The 16,187-nt window shown below is 33.5% G+C and overlaps 3 protein-coding genes across 3 annotated transcripts; 1 reads left to right on the top strand and 2 right to left on the bottom strand.

The window, feature by feature from the left end:
• The first annotated feature begins 1,078 nt into the window (after window positions 1-1,078).
• LOC6643112 lies at window positions 1,079-1,575 on the top strand. The gene is made up of 2 exons (XM_002065697.3): window positions 1,079-1,182; window positions 1,293-1,575. Exons 1-2 carry the CDS (start codon window positions 1,165-1,167, stop codon window positions 1,461-1,463), a joined length of 189 nt encoding a protein of 62 aa, XP_002065733.1. The 5' UTR covers window positions 1,079-1,164; the 3' UTR covers window positions 1,464-1,575.
• Window positions 1,576-4,045: 2,470 nt separating this feature from the next.
• On the bottom strand, window positions 4,046-4,460 carry LOC6643111. Its single transcript, XM_002065696.4, has 2 exons — window positions 4,384-4,460; window positions 4,046-4,302 (listed from the first exon to the last, which is right to left on the bottom strand). Exons 1-2 carry the CDS (start codon window positions 4,399-4,401, stop codon window positions 4,126-4,128), a joined length of 195 nt encoding a protein of 64 aa, XP_002065732.1. The 5' UTR covers window positions 4,402-4,460; the 3' UTR covers window positions 4,046-4,125.
• Window positions 4,461-5,695: 1,235 nt separating this feature from the next.
• LOC124460749 (histone chaperone RTT106) lies at window positions 5,696-10,276 on the bottom strand. Its single transcript, XM_047012288.1, has 3 exons — window positions 10,176-10,276; window positions 9,971-10,103; window positions 5,696-6,637 (listed from the first exon to the last, which is right to left on the bottom strand). The coding sequence occupies exons 1-3, from the start codon at window positions 10,274-10,276 to the stop codon at window positions 5,696-5,698; spliced, it is 1,176 nt and encodes a 391-aa protein (XP_046868244.1).
• Window positions 10,277-16,187: the final 5,911 nt, after the last annotated feature.

The following is a 16,187-nucleotide window of genomic DNA, read 5'->3' as shown; positions in this document are numbered from 1 at the left end:
AGACGAGTTACTTACTTTATTTTAAATTGGTTACAATTTAATACTTACTTGTTATATCGCTTAATGGAAAAAAGAATATGATATCAAGATCTAACACTATTTCTAAACAAAATGAGAGAATCCGTCGAGTAAATGATTAATGCATATTTACATAGCAAATTGCAAAAGAATTTATTCGTAAATGAGTTTATGTATACTCTCATCTCGTTTGTTAAATTTTTGTCCTATTCTCTTGACACATTGATGGGTTTTTTGTAGTTGCTGTTTGCCTATTGACTGATCGCATTTCCGTCAGTTTCCGAGTGAGGTGTTAATATTTTTTAACTAATGCCAATTTGGCAATGTTAATGCTAAGGCTAATGCCAACCAAAATCATCAGAGACTGCTAATTATTATTTAGCAGAGGATGGTCAAATCAAATAGAACACAGAACGAAACCAAACCCCACCACAAACCAAAGAAAACAAAAAAAAAAAAAACCATAAAACCACAAGTCAACAAATTACCAAATAAAAAAAAAAAACAAATTTCTTTTAAACAAACAATGGAACCACACAAAAAAGGTAACTAAATAGTACAATTTTTGATTTTTGGTTTCATTTTTTGTTGTTGCGTGGTAAACTAAAATCACATTTAATAGTCCGCACTACAAAAAAAAACTAAAGACAACTTCAGAGTTTAGACAAGTCGCCGACTTTTCGATACTTAGCATTGTCAAGACAGATGTTGCTAGCAATATGAGGCTGTCAGCTAGACATGTTGCCAACATGTTGCTAAACAATTATACGGGATTCTGTAAGAATATGTTGGAAAATTCTATAACTTTATATTTAAACATCTTGGTGTACTTATCTTAAGAAACTTTTTACCCTTCGGCGACTACAGGGTATCAAAATACAAATTTATTGCCCAGGCTACTCTACGGCCAAGAGATGCATTGTTGGACTTGACGTATTTTGCTTCTTTTTTTTATTGTTGTAATTTCTATGAGACGGGTTTCGGTATTTTTGTTTTTTGTGATTCGTATATAAATAGACGTACTCAAAGAGGTCTGGTGTTCAGTGCAAACTAGTGAGTGTCAACGCGATCATCGATCAGAAAAGAAGGAAATCCCTCCCCCGAAAACAAATAAGAAAAAAAGGAAATACCACAAAATAATTCAAAATGAAATTCTTACTATTGGTGCGTTGTGTTTAATCGAATGGATACAATTATTTTTTTTTGTTTAAAGCTTTTTGACTAACAAGTGAAATTTTTTGTTTATTTTTGTTGTTGTTTGTTGTTGTTTTTAGTCTGTGTTCCTCTTCGTCGCCGTATGCCTTATGCTGACCAGTGCTGTGCCAGTGGAGGAGGCCATTCCCGAGGGTATTGAGGGTCCTGGCAGTGAACCAATTAGTCCTACGGATGATCAATCGTTTTTGCTTAAATTGAAGTTGCTCAAGAAATTGTTGTTCCTGGGCTAAGCAAGATGAGCACAAGAGGATATTTCTCAAAAATGGAATTTGTACTCTTAACATGGAATTTAGTTCATTAAGCAATATTATGTTAATAATAATGATAATAATAAAAAAATGGAAACACAAAAATATTTCAAAAGTAACAAGTTTGTTGTCTAAGTCATTTGTTTTTTTGTGGGATGAAAAAAAAAGTCTGAATTAAAAATGATAAGTGGATATAAAGACAATGTCATCATCTTCTAGTCCATGATCTTTACCTAGGTGAAAATGTGTCTAAATGGATATCCTAATCTAGAAATATGTTTAAGTATTTTCCAAGAAAATAATGTCAAATATTTTCCTATTTCATGGGAAAGAACAAAAAGGAATTTTAAAATTAGCAAGTATACTAAGAGAAAAGAGGAAAAAAATAGGATATAGGAGTAATTGCTTTCTATTCAAGAGACTTTTTTACTTATTTGCCTATAAATTTGAAATAAAGATAAATTTTTATTAATACTTTTATTCAGTCACAATCAATAACCAGAGAAAGAAACTAATGTAATAGTTTATCTCAAAGGACTCTTATTTTTGACATTAAAATATATTTGTAAAGAAAAGTACTAACTTAAATCTCGTACTACTTTTGTACATAAATTTGCTGGAGAATATCAAAGGACATCTTGTTTTATTATCTACTTAAAATTTGATTCATTTTAGATCACATTTAAGAGTCCTTCTACAAAATCGAAGTAATCGTATAGATCTCTGATTTAGACAGCGATTTTGAATGCTAAACAACTTGAATGTTCAATTTGCTTGACATTAATTTACATTTCAAAGTCAATTGTAGTTGACTCTGGCTGCTATTGACAATATCCACGACTTGTTCATGGACAGTAAACGAATGAGTAAAACAACAACAACAATAACAAAAGAAAACAAAATATTCTAACATAGAGAATCCCAAGTTAAAACGAACTGACTTACAATTGAATAATTAACTGAGATAAATGTGCCCAGAAATGTGAGTAAGACTTAGTTTCTAATAAAATCGGCGTAACACCTATTGGGCATAAATATCCAGATATATATGTGCTAACTTATGATTAACTTAAATGATGTTGATGATTGGATTATTAACTTGTATACATATAAATATATAAATATATATATGGAGACTTTATGACTTTGTATATGGAATTTACGATCATCCAGCATCAAAAGCCTCTTTAAGCGTAATATACTTAGTTGTTTAAATTAAATTAATTGGTAGTATTTACCAAAATGTTCTTGATATAATGTCGTTTATGACACATTAAATCTATAATTGGGCGTTGCTCTTATACCAATTTGCTGTACAAGCTTGTCAATCGTCTTTCGCCTTAGTTAAGTGTAATTCTCAACTAGTTTCAGCGTTGAAGATATGACCATTGTAATTCTTAAGTTCTTATGATAGAACTTGATGGTTCTTGAAATAGCTGTACAAATAATCTGCTCACGGTTTTGTGTTGCCTTTGAACTAATCTTAACATTGAGTTCTACTTAAATGCTAACATCTCATCTTGATGGATCAAATGATTTGGCTCTTATTTGTTTCTTTTTGATGGAAAACTTTTAAGTCTAAGCTTTGATAGAGCTACTGCTACTTACATTCACATTTGTATATACATAGACATATGTATATGTATATGTAGGCCCTTTTTCATTCCTAAATAAGTTAAGCCGACAAACTTTGTTTTGCTATATGTTGATTTTGTTAATAGGCTGAAATTATCAACTTTTTGCCACCTTAACTAATCAAAACCTGCTCCTACCCTTTCTCGTTTAGTGTAAGAGGCTGGAGAAAAACCAAAAACCCAACAGACATTGATTTGTTTCTTCAACAATTAGAAGGTTTGCGAGAGAGCCTCAAGAATAGAGTAATATATGTCTAGGAATGAAAATAATTTGTTATTACTCTTTTAAGTGTAGAGCGGTAATTCGTAGAAAATAGTCACATCTTATAGCTCTCTAGAAGGTCGTTCTTCTTCAATTAATGGGGAACTAGGAACTATAAGGAAGCTTAAACGATTGTAAAGATCAGCATGGACATTTGTTATAGTCCTTTCTAAGTCCCAAGTATAGCCTAAACAAAGTCAAGTCACTAGCATAATTTCTGTTTAAGAAATGTCTCTTTAATTAATGAATAAAAATCAACAGTCAATTAGTAAAATCAAATAAAATAATTCTCATGCCGTTGCCACTTGCTATATTGATTATATATAGGTCAAATGGAAACCGACTTTCTATATATGTAAAACAGGTCTCGTTTGACAAAACTGCGAAAGGAAGTTCCATGTTTCGAATTTTCACACTTGGAACTAATCACATAACACGAAGAGGTGAAACAAGTTTTCAAAGATTAGCTCCTTTTATTTTTGAAAACCAAAAAAACTGATTATGTCATTGAATACGACCATTTATATCACTCTTTGTTTTTGTCACTTTAGATTACGTATATATTTATTTATTTATATGTGTCTTTGCATAGCGAATTGCAAACGATTTTTGTTAAGGGTTAAATGAAGGTTATAGACTAGATGTATTAACAACATTGATACAAAAAAAAAAAAAACAAGAAAAACAAGCACTGGAGGTGAGAGCACCACGTTGATAATGGCAAACAACTTCTAAAGGGGATTCTATTCTAACCCAATAGCTTCTTGAACTTTAAAAGTTTCTTCAATTTGAATATCGATTGTGTGTCATGAGGGTTATGCACATCCTCAGAGATTGCCGATTCATAGAAATTGTCACCCAAAAGAGATTCATCGACGGGCACAGCATAGACCAAAGCAATAGTCACAAGGCATAGGAAAAGGGTCTGCAATAAAAACAAAAAATTTAATTGATATCCATTTTCAACAGGAACTTTTACAAAAAAAAAAAAAAAAAAAAAACTTACCACAGCGAAGAACTTCATATTGATGGGATAATTAAGAGGTTTGAAGGGTGTTTCACTGGGTGTTAACTTGGTTAATCCAAAAAATTGACTGCACTTGCTTGGATCTAGCCATGGGTCTTTTATACTGCCGCCACAGTGAAGAAGACCCAAAACAAAGAAGGCAATGACAAAGAGAAGCGAACGAAACGCAAGAGTTGAAACCAATCGATGATAATGTCATATGTAAACTGCAAATTGCAATGGTCAGTGGACAAAAGTGGCCAAAATGAGCAGACGATACATAAACAAAACCCGACCAAAAGAAGGCCAAACCAGGGCCGCCCTACACACTGTGTGAGGGCAAGGGTGGGGGCCCTTTGGCAGGTGGCTTTTTAAAGTCTTTTGCAAATAAAACCACAAACATAAGAGGAAACTAAAAAGCAGATGAAACAAAACAAAATATCATCACTTCTCTCAACGAAGTTTGTATACCCTATAATTTAATACTTCTTTTCGTTAAAATCTTGCAAAACAAAACCATTTTTAAGGTGCCCTGAGAGGAGCTTTCTGTCACATATTTCAGCCAAAATGGGTGAAATCCATATCCCCAGTCTTTGCCTAGCAAATAGTAAATTTTAAAATTTAAATATCAAGTCAATCCAAATCAATGGTCAATCAAAATTTGCAAAAATTCCCCTTCGAGAAAAGTTTATTTAAAGATATAACTATTAAAGATATTTCATTTAGATTATGATTAAAGATAATGACAATGTATATATAGCCAAAATTATGGCAAGGGTATATGTATGTATATACGTTAAAATAAAGTTAAGACCACGCCTTGGTGACTTGTTTTTTTTCGGGTTTTGTTTTTGTTGATCAAGTCAGAGTCACAGAGTTGAAGAAGATTGGTGAGTTTGCTTATCTGCCACTGAAGAAGTCGATAGTCTAGTATAAATACTTATTATACTAAGTAAATTTTGATTATAACCGTACAGGGAATGAGTTTTTCAAGGCCATTTGAAACATTTACCATGTAAATATGACAAAAAAAACACACAAAACAAAAACAAAAAGAAGATGATTATGTGAATAGAGCAACCATTAAACGCTGCTTAAGTGTTTCGTTTAAGTACAAATATAATGATTTAATTGTTCAACAATGTCATTTCAATACAGAAAAAAGATTTAGAAGTTTTAAGGGCATTTTATTTACAAAAGTTAATGCTTTAAGACAAAAATTTGTTTAAGTAAATTGATTAGTTTGGAATGGGTTATCATTTAAGAATTATATTTTATATTATTGACATATTCTTGGTATCAGGTTTTCAGCCTACTCCTCTTCTCCTGGCTCGTCCTCCTGTATTTGCTCCTCATCGTCCTCTGGCATGTGTTCACCAACGTCCTCCTGTTTCTGCTCATCATCGTCCTCCTGCTTCTCCTCCTTCTCGTCCTCATTTTCTTGCATCTGCTCATCATTGTCCTCTTGCTGATGCTCCTCATCGTCCTCTTGCTTCTCCTCCTCCTCGTCCTCTTTTTCTTGCATCTGCTCCTCGTCGTCCTCCTGCTTTTGCTCCTCATCGTCCCCATTTTCATCCTCTTGCATCTGGTTCTCTTCGTCGTCTTCCTCCTGCTCTTCTTTATTGTCATCTTCTGTTTCTTCTTGCTCATTATCTACTTCACCTGAAATTCCCGTTTCATTCGTAGACTTTGTTGGAGTCTTTTGCATCACCTTCTCTTCCTCTTCATCACTCCAAGTGAATTTAGTTGTTTGATTAGTCACATCGATTGGCACAAACTTTTTACATTTGATTCTACAACTTAATAATTTGATAACCTCCTCGTAGACTTGAATCAATTCAAATTGTACCAAATAACGACCATTGGGAATTTGTATAGGCAATAGTTTGATCTGAAATCTACCATCTTTGACATAGTAGAAACCCGGTTTCAATGGACACGATATTAGAAATGTTTGTGGCAAAACCGATTCACCCTGGACTTCCTCTAATGTCAGATTACGCAATGATTCCAATGTCTTGCAGAAATCCATATTCTTCAATTTGATCAATTCACTTGACCACTGGCCACCCGGCTCATTGGCCAATTGACGGACAAATATGTGCATTAGCAGTTTACCCGGAAACTGATTGAGTACACTCAAATTCAGATTAATGGTGTCTCCATTGTCGATGGCATAGCTGACAATTATCTCATTGGGCACAAACGAATGGGCATGAAAATCTTCAATTTGTATTGTATCGTATATATTAATCTAAAGAGTATCATCAAATAAAATGGATGATGGACTTCAAGGGAGAGAACTTGTACAACTTACTGACAATATTTGATATATTAATGCGAATTGAGTAATCAAGATTATTGCTTTTGCATATGCCGACAACATTTTCTTTTCTACACAAAAATTTTCAATTGAATTTCGTTACTTCATGTGTGGCTATTTGGTCTATTTAGTCATGCCACGTTGCCTGGCCTAAATGGCTTTGTTTTGCCTCCATGCTGCGATGAGTTTCATATGATAAGGCTAATTTGTATTTTTGGCTAATGGACATTTTGAGGGTTAATCAGGCACAGAGCAGAGATCGACCCGATTGACCGACCGACATATCCACGGGTGAGGCGTGAGATGTTTTCACAATTCAATCATGATAACGATTTTGAATGAGCAAGAATATTAAATTTGTAGGTTTTTGCCTTTATATATTTGATGTTAATTTCAATTTTCAATTTCATCAATTATAATTTATTTTAAAATTTCTAAATTATACATTTCAAACAATTTGAAAAATTGTATTCTAAATTTGGTTAAGAGTTTTGTTTTTACTCCAAGAGTTTAAGTTATTTCTGGCAATATTTCTAATAAGAGAATTGCTACATTCGAGAATTATGTATATACATATATATTTTTTATAGACTTTAACAAGGCCAATTGAGCATAGTTTTATGTCTATATCAACAAATTTATCTGTTAAAAACAACAACAAAAAAAGAAACATGTGTGCTGGCAATTTAAAATTGATTTACCTTTCCCTTCAATCTTTAAATTGCCATCTTTTCATATCACACATTGCCACCTGGCAACCAAAAGAAACATAAAATACCTCCGCCACGCCCTTAATTTATAAATTAATTGATATGCCCATGGGCATTGCGATCAAATTTTTGTGTGAGACACTTTGTCTTCAAAGTGGTCCACGATGACTATTTGATTCACAATTTTTTAGCTGTTTGTTTTGTTTGTTTTGGTTCGCTTCGATTTGGTTTTGTTTAATAACAATTTATGGCATTATCAATCGCTTAAAGTGGCATTTACATATATAGATCTCAGAGGTCTGCATCATTTTTTTGTTTCCGGTTTTTGTATGCATCGTATCAATGGATCATCATGATCATGATGCGATGACTTGCAGAAACAGAAACCTCTCATCTCCTCCTCAGCTTTGCATTTGAATTTGTGTTTGATGTGTCATTGTTTTTTGTTGTTTTTTTTTGTTGCTGTCACAAATATATTATTGTAGATTTAGTTGTTAAATGTTCAAAAAGTGCTAAATATTCACTAAATATTTCCAATCGTCTGTTGTTTATGGATATTTTTTAATTGGTTTGCTCATTGAAGAATTTGAAAGGTTTCTTTTTTGCTTTAGATTATTAGTTTGCTTATTAGTTGGTAATATAAAATATATAAGAATGTAAAATCAAGACATTAAACTATACACTAGTCAACCTTCAATGTTAAATATTTACAATATTTGTCATTTGATTAGGCAAGCAAAATTATTATGATAATATTTCTGCAACTTTATCATCTCTACATGAAAAGGGGGAACAAAAAAACCAACACAAATTGTTGCCAACTCAATTTGCTTAAACATTTGTTTTAACAGCTCGAAAATCCAAAAAAAAAGAAGTGAAACAGAAGATACCAAACATACTGTAAACCTGGATACAAACTCAACACTCGTTCCGATGATGAACTTGAACCAAAAAAACCAAACCCAAAAAAAAAAAAAAAAAAAAGACACAAACTTTTGCTCCATGTAAACGACCATAAATTATGCTAGCCGAAAAACTCTCAGATAAATCATCTTAAAATGAGCGAAAAAAAACCAACAAAAATTTACCTATATCTATATACATATACATATACATAGTTGTGTGTGTGTGTGTGTGTGTGTGTACAAGCGACCCATAAATTTGAGCAGTTTTATTGCAATTCACTTGTTTGTGCCCCGAAACAACAAACAAACAGCAAATGTTGCCTTAAGCCGCAAAAACTACAGAGTGAAAGTGACGTAATGGGGGAGCAAAGAAGAAGAAGGCAATGCAAAGGGCGGGGCAATGCGAGAAGCAAGTAAGTAGTAAAGAAAAAAAAAAACACAAAAACCCCCAAGAAGCATGTATAAAAGCATTAAATGGCGTTAACAAAGTAAAAAGAAAAAAGTGTAAAATAAAACGCAATCAAAGAAGAGAAAAAAAAAAGAAATGGGAAAAATTGTCAATGTCTTTAACAGGGCAACTCAAGCTGCGGCAGTGCAGAGGAGGAAGCGGCAAATGCAAAAGTAACACCAGAAACACCAACAACAACAACAACAACAACAACAACAACAATAGCTATGCGCTGACCAATGGTATGAATGGAAGGGCAAACAGAGTCGCCGCACATGCTGCGTATACGTAATCTTTGAATTTGTGGTCTAGAGATGGAAGCGTGCACGTTTATCCATCACAACAATCAAATGTTTGGCACTTTATCTCTTTCATGAAAGTATTTATAAATATTAATGTTTAGTAGGTGATTTTATTTTATGTGGAGTTAGCCATTAGATTTGTAATTGGAAAACTGTTCAAAAGTATTTGAATTACTTGTATTTGCATTGTATTGGGTTCAATGGCTTATAATGATGAACTAGTTCAATCACTCACTTTTTCATGAGTGCATCAATTCACATTTATTCATTGAATCACTTGTTACTTAGTTACTTGTTGATTCATTTGTTTACTTTCTTGTTCAGTTACTTAATTACCGTGTTTGTTCTTGAATCAAATCATAATCTAAAGACATAGGAGAGGAAACTTTCGTTTTTTCAATCTGAAGGTTCAAAAAAAGTGATGGAAAAAAGATTAATGACTTCAGCGATACATTACTTTTACTCTATTACATCACAAAACTCTTTTTATTTTAAGTTTAAACATTCAGAGTATTCAAGAATGGAGTCTCCCAAGTTAATACTATTCTCATTATGATTAATGACTTCATTTGCTTCTTGAAGTTTCTAATATGTTTTTGGGAAGTTATCGAGACTCTAAGCATTCCCTACAATACAGTTTCCTGTAGCTGCTCGTGACACGTTGCCATTCCTAGTTGATTGCAGTTTTGCGAAAAAAACGCTGCAAAAAAAGGGGCAGCCAGAGCCACATTTCACATGCATCGTACATACAAACATATGTTGTCGGCTTTACAATTTTATTTAACCCTTTTTTATTTTGTTGCTTCTTTGTTGTTTTTTATTTTATGGGTTCAGTTTTTTGTGGTCTGTTTTTTGTTTCGTTTATCGCATGCATTTACAATTCAATGTCACGATATGACTTCTTCCATTGTGGTAGCTGGTCGTTCGGTTGTTCCCGGGTCTTTCGAAATTGCCAAATTCATTGGAAGAGAAGACAACTGCTGTTGCTGCTGCTGCTGCTGCTGGTGACCAACAGCATCCCAGTGATCTCTTCTGTAACCGGTTGGGGCAATGCAATGCAGTTTTTGTTTTTCAATGTTAATGTTTGCGGCTCTTTAACTTGACCTTGAAACGCAATTGCCCATCGTCTGGAATGATGGCTGGTGGTGGTGGTGGTGGTGGTGGTCGTGTTGCTTATCGTTGTCGGTATCGTTTATCATAGGCATGCCTATATACATACATATATAGGTAGGTAGGTAGGTATGTATCAAGTCAATTCAAGCTCATACATTATGTATGTATAGTCCATTGGATTTTATGATGCATTCCTCATTTTCATTCCCTCCTCCTTCTACACACACACACACACACACTCACTCACACACACGCACACATAATGGTTTAAAAGTAATTGTTATTAAATTTCCAAGATTTCGTATGAAATTACCTGACCATAATCATAATAATTATTTCAAGAGTTTTGTCCCAGTTGAGACTGAACTCTCTGTCTGGCCTTAACTAAATTTAGTTTTCTTATTATGTCAATTTTGTGGGCGTGGTTACGCTTGATTACCACTCATTGATAGGAAGGTTGAGGGGGCCAACCAATGTTTATGTTAACAGTGTAAAATGACCAGGCTACTACTACTAAGTACTTACTTCTACTACTAACTGAGTGCAAATAGCTAACTGGTTTTAGCTGTTGATGGGCCTTAAGTGTGACTACGTCTAAACTTGGCATTCTAATTGCTATTATCGACAGTTCTCATGGGGTAGTTTCAATTATTTTTAAAACTTTTTAATAAAATGTGGTAAATAAATTTTTAAAACTTTTTAGTAAAACGCGAAAGGTCTATTGAACTTTAGAAATATTAGCAATTGTTTAGCATGGAATGGATCTTAATCACTTGGAACCACTTGGAACTAGACCATTGGCAGATCTAGGCATGAAACATCAGGATACTTTGCCCCTTAAAGTATGCAATTTAGATGGAAATGTATTTAAATTTATAACTTTTTGCATGCCTTGAAGAATTTAAGGTCAATATTCTAAAAAGGGAGATTTTGGATCAAAATGTCACTTAATTGACTGGGTTTAGATTTTATATAGTAAGTTGATACCTTTAACTTTTCTTTTTACTACATTTTATCTAGTTTTGAAATAAAATAAACTTCTTTATGGATAGATGGATACTAAAAAGTACATGAAATTGGTAAGAAAAGGTTTAAAATTTTAAGAAAATTTCAAAACCTTAACTTCTAAGTAAGTAAGTGATAACATATAGTGCCAACCCTCGAAGTTTGCACATTCCTCATTTGAGTACAGGTAGCGCTGGCTAATGTGAAGATTTACTAAATCTAGGCTTATAAGTTTATTTAACCAATAAAAAAAAAACACACACACAAAATTACAAACACAAAAAATAGCAAACCACTTGACAAATGTACATAAATGAAAAAACGTGTTAAGTTTAAGTTCGAGAATCGAAAGATCAATGCTATATGATGTAATTCTATATAAGTAGCGATAAAAAAAATGGCACAACAAACACACACACACACACTCACACACACACACATTCTTTTGAACAAACAAATCTCATTTGAGCCAAACCATTTTTAGTGGGCCAAAAGGCCAAGATTATGTTAGTATCTATATCTATGTATATATATGCATATGAAGAGAAGGAAAGTGAAGGTAGCAAAAAAGGTAAACCAAAAAACCTTTTTTAGATAAAATGCAAATTCCCGTTAATTGAACGCCAAACAAAAGCGCATCACCAAAGAAGAAGAAGAAACAAAAAAAACAAAAAAATCAACTATAACAACAACAACAATAACAAACAGGAGCAGCGGCTAGAACCAACAAAAATGCTGAGCTTCGTGTTTGAAAAATCAATTAGCAACATAAAATGTTGCTTTTGCTTTTTGTTGGTTGGTTCTTTGAATTCTTTCGTTCGTTTTTTTTTCACCCTCTTCTGGTTTTTGTGTTTTAAAGCCGGATCCGATGTTGGGGATCTTATACCCTGTAAAATAGACTAGAGTTAAGGCCCAATTTATGACCATAGATTAAAGTAAATGCCATGAAAGAATGCTATGATCATTTGCTTGTTTCCCCCCTAAAACTATGCAATAAAAAGTCGATACTAGAATTACTTTTGTTTAGAAATTGGATTAGAATTGATAGCAGAGGGCAAAAGAAATTAGAGGGTATATAAAAATTGAAACTTTGGGCCAAGTGTTCAGTAAAATTTGTTGTTATTTTTTTTTTTTTTGTAATTTTTTACTTTGTGTGAGTGTGTGTGTGTGTGTGCGCTTTTAGTATCACCATGGCATGTAAACACTGCAACATCCAACCACTCCTACTATGCCGCTGCCGTTGCTGCCGTTTGCTCCGATTTCTGCTACACCATGTTGCACCTCCCGCCATGGGGAAATCTTCTCTCTCGGTGGAAAAACCGCAGCTGCTGCTTTAAATTTATGCCAACGCGGCATTAGGAAAGCATAGTTTGTGGTTAAAGGGAGGCTTTCGGTTCACTCCCGCCCGCCATTTCCACTTCCACTTCATCCATTCCGCATTCTCACCTCCTTCTCTTTCAACCATTCACTCATTCCTTTTTCACTATTGGCTATGGGTATTGGTAACATGCACAACAAATACATATACATACATACATACATGCATATATAGATAGATACATACATACACATATAAAATATATATATATATATATATATACATATGTGTGTGTGTGTGCAAGAAATCAAGGCTTTAGTTGGCGGCCCTTTGGAAAAACGCAAAATGGCGAAGCGCTTTATGAATATTTATAACACAATGGAGCATGAGCAAAAGTTTCCTATTCTTTATGAATGAAAGAGAGAGCAAGAGAGAGACAGAGAGAGACGGAGAGAGACGGAGAGGGAGTGAGTGAGAGTAAAAGAGATGAAGAGTATAAGTAAAAACTAAAGAGGACCCACAGAGGTATCGGCACATATATATATCGAATGCCATTGACAGAGACGTGGATCGCAATTAATCCTAAGGATGAGAAAAACCACAAATGCGCCAAATCTTACCTGTTAATATAAGTAAGCTTAAGGTTTAAATGTATATTTATGTATCTATTGATTTGCTATTAAGTTTTTCTTAACCACATATTCAAATCATAATGTGATGGTTTCATTTACAAATTGAAGTAATAGAGGTATTCCTCAAACCTCAAAGTCGGAGTTGAGGTCAAACTTAAAGGTTAACAGTCTATTTCATTACCTGACTTTCCCAAAGAACTTTAAGATGTCCTTGCATATGTTTCTCATAATAATTTGTTTTGTTTCCTAGTTTAATTTACTACCTTGAAAGTAAAGTGGAGGTAAAATGATAATAGAAAATGTTTTCCATTGTTTCTTTTAGCTTTTATTTGATAAGATCTGACTAAGAAATTAAGGGAATAAAAAGGAAATTAATAGGCCACCTCAATAAGCAGTTGAATGGAAGATTCGAAGATCAACTTAAGTCAGTTAAATATAAAATTCCATTAAAAATTCTCAGAACATAAAGTTAAGCTTTAAAATTGAATATTTCGACTTCTTTTGTATGCATCTTTCTCCCCCTTTTCGGTTGACACACCTCTGACCCCTTACTCCATTCACTTCACTCGATTCACTTTGTCTTTTTTTTCGGCCAACAAAGACTCTGCTTGAATGCTTGAAAATTAAAATGACAAAAAAGAAAAAGAAAAAAAGAAAACAGAAAGGAATCGAAGCAAAGAACAAACCAAATGAACGAAAAACAAAAAGCAAGTGGGGAATTTTCTGCCAGTTTATCGAGGAATGTTTCTCAGTTACTTCATGGTGTTTTCTCTCGGAGCTCTCAGAGTTTTTCTTCACTTTCTCACCATGATTTTCGCTTTGGTAATAAATTAATATTGAAAACAAATGTGCAAAATATTTGTATGCACAAGTATAAATATATGTAAAAATATTTAATTTACCAAATGCCAAACGTCGAATGCAATTGAAAATCGTTGGCAGAAATATGCACACATACGCAAAATATATGTATGTATGTATGTTTATCGGATATCAAAATGCATATAACGCATATTGCGTATACGCAATGCGAACTGTAATTGAAAATTAAATGGGATGAACGAGCGGAGGGGGGAGGTAAAATGCAATTGTGCTTTTTGATTTATTCGGTTTTTTTTTTTTTTTGTTTTGACACTAAGAAATTGGAAACCTTTGCAATTTCTGCTTTAAATTATGAAATTCTCAAATTGAAATTTGACAATTCAAATATTGATTGAAGAGTCGCCACCCTCTTGAGTTGGGGGGGAGTTGGTAGGTTGCCCACTGGGCAACGTGGGGTGTGGGGGATTGTGGCACGTAACTTGGCGCCATGCAAATTGCAAAATCAAGTGCGTGACTTGTGAATTTAAACAGTTGAAAAAAAAAAAAACAAATAGTCACAGAGTGAAAGAGAAAGAGAGAGAGCAAGAGCAAGAGAGTAAAGTGACAGGAGGAGATGCGGGGTGCAGGTGGATAGAAAAACATTTGTCCAATGGAAATTTATTAGTTATGACCACAGTAGCAAAAAATAAAAAAAAAACAACTAAAAACAAACTAGAGGGTCGAATTAACTTTCCCAACTGTCGCAGACATCTCAATACTCTGCCCAAAAAAAATGATTAAACGATCTTCTCTCAGTAGAAAGCTTTAACTTTCTAAGGCTCGTGAGTTTTTGAACGATAAATATAAAATATAATTTATTTTATTTGTCTAGATTTCGACCTTATTGAAGTTAATCAAAAATTTGTTTGAGCAGGCTTCAGGTCAATCTTACTGATTTATTTGTAAGACTTTAAATCATAGGCAGCACAAAAGGTGAGCAGGTTGTCTGTATAGCTATTTCAAGAACCACCAAGTTCTATCATCAGCAGACTTCGCTAAAGAATCCACAATTGTAATGGCCATACCATATCTTCAACACTAAAACTAGTTGGGAATTACATTGCCAACTAAATGAAGCGAAAAAAGAACGGCAAAGCTTGCAACTGCAGATTGGTTAAGGCGAAGCCCTTTACACTAATTCAGCTGGCGCCCATGGGTATGCACACAAAAAAAGGTGGAATCTGCAGTTGCAAGCTTTGCCGTTCTTTTTTCGCTTCATTTAGTTGGCAATGTAATTCCCAACTAGTTTTAGTGTTGAAGATATGGTATGGCCATTACAATTGTGGATTCTTTAGCGAAGTCTGCTGATGATAGAACTTGGTGGTTCTTGAAATAGCTATACAGACAACCTGCTCACCTTTTGTGCTGCCTATGATTTAAAGTCTTACAAATAAATCAGTAAGATTGACCTGAAGCCTGCTCAAACAAATTTTTGATAATTTATTTTAGTTAGGAATAAACAAATTAAACTTTTTAACATTTAATAATTTCCCAAATGATTTAGAAAATGGTCAGAATTAATGATTTTATTATGTATCGATATTTACCCTGAGGCACTCTTAAGTCTTAGAGGGTTAAGAGATTTCTTGCCATAATCCTCCATAATCTAAAACCTTTCCAAAAAGTTAATTTAATGTTTTAAATGCAACTTGTCATAATTAGCTATTAGAATCAGTAGGTTTTCCTGGTCAAAGTGCTTAAATCCAGGTCTAAAAGATATAGTTATTAAAGAACTCAATATAAATGGGGAAACTAAAAAATATTTGATGACATTTCCAATGAATATTAACCAAAATTAATTTTCTGTTTCCAATTATCCCAGTTAAACTGAGAACAATTGTCCTGAAAGACTTAAATTAGTTGGTTAATTTCATTTGAAATAGTCGAATATGCCTGAAAATTGGTCAAACGGGCATTGCAAAAAAAAAAGAGAAATAAAATTTACTAGACATTATTTATTTTTGCCAGTTTTGCTTGCGGTCTTTAACTAGGACGCACGTGTAACACCTTACAAAAGACAAAAAACCACCACACAAAAAACTGGTTCAAACTTCAATTTATCTGGCATAACTTTAATGTTCAACTAATTTGCCACGCCCTACATAAAGATGTAACGCACATTAAATGGTCGTCAAATTGGCTGATATTTTCTATGGCTATGGCCCAAACAAACGACCAGCGAACAAC

This window comes from Drosophila willistoni, assembly GCF_018902025.1.
Source record: "Drosophila willistoni isolate 14030-0811.24 chromosome XR unlocalized genomic scaffold, UCI_dwil_1.1 Seg41, whole genome shotgun sequence".
NCBI lineage: Eukaryota > Metazoa > Arthropoda > Insecta > Diptera > Drosophilidae > Drosophila > Drosophila willistoni.
This window is presented reverse-complemented; position numbering and strand designations above follow the sequence as displayed.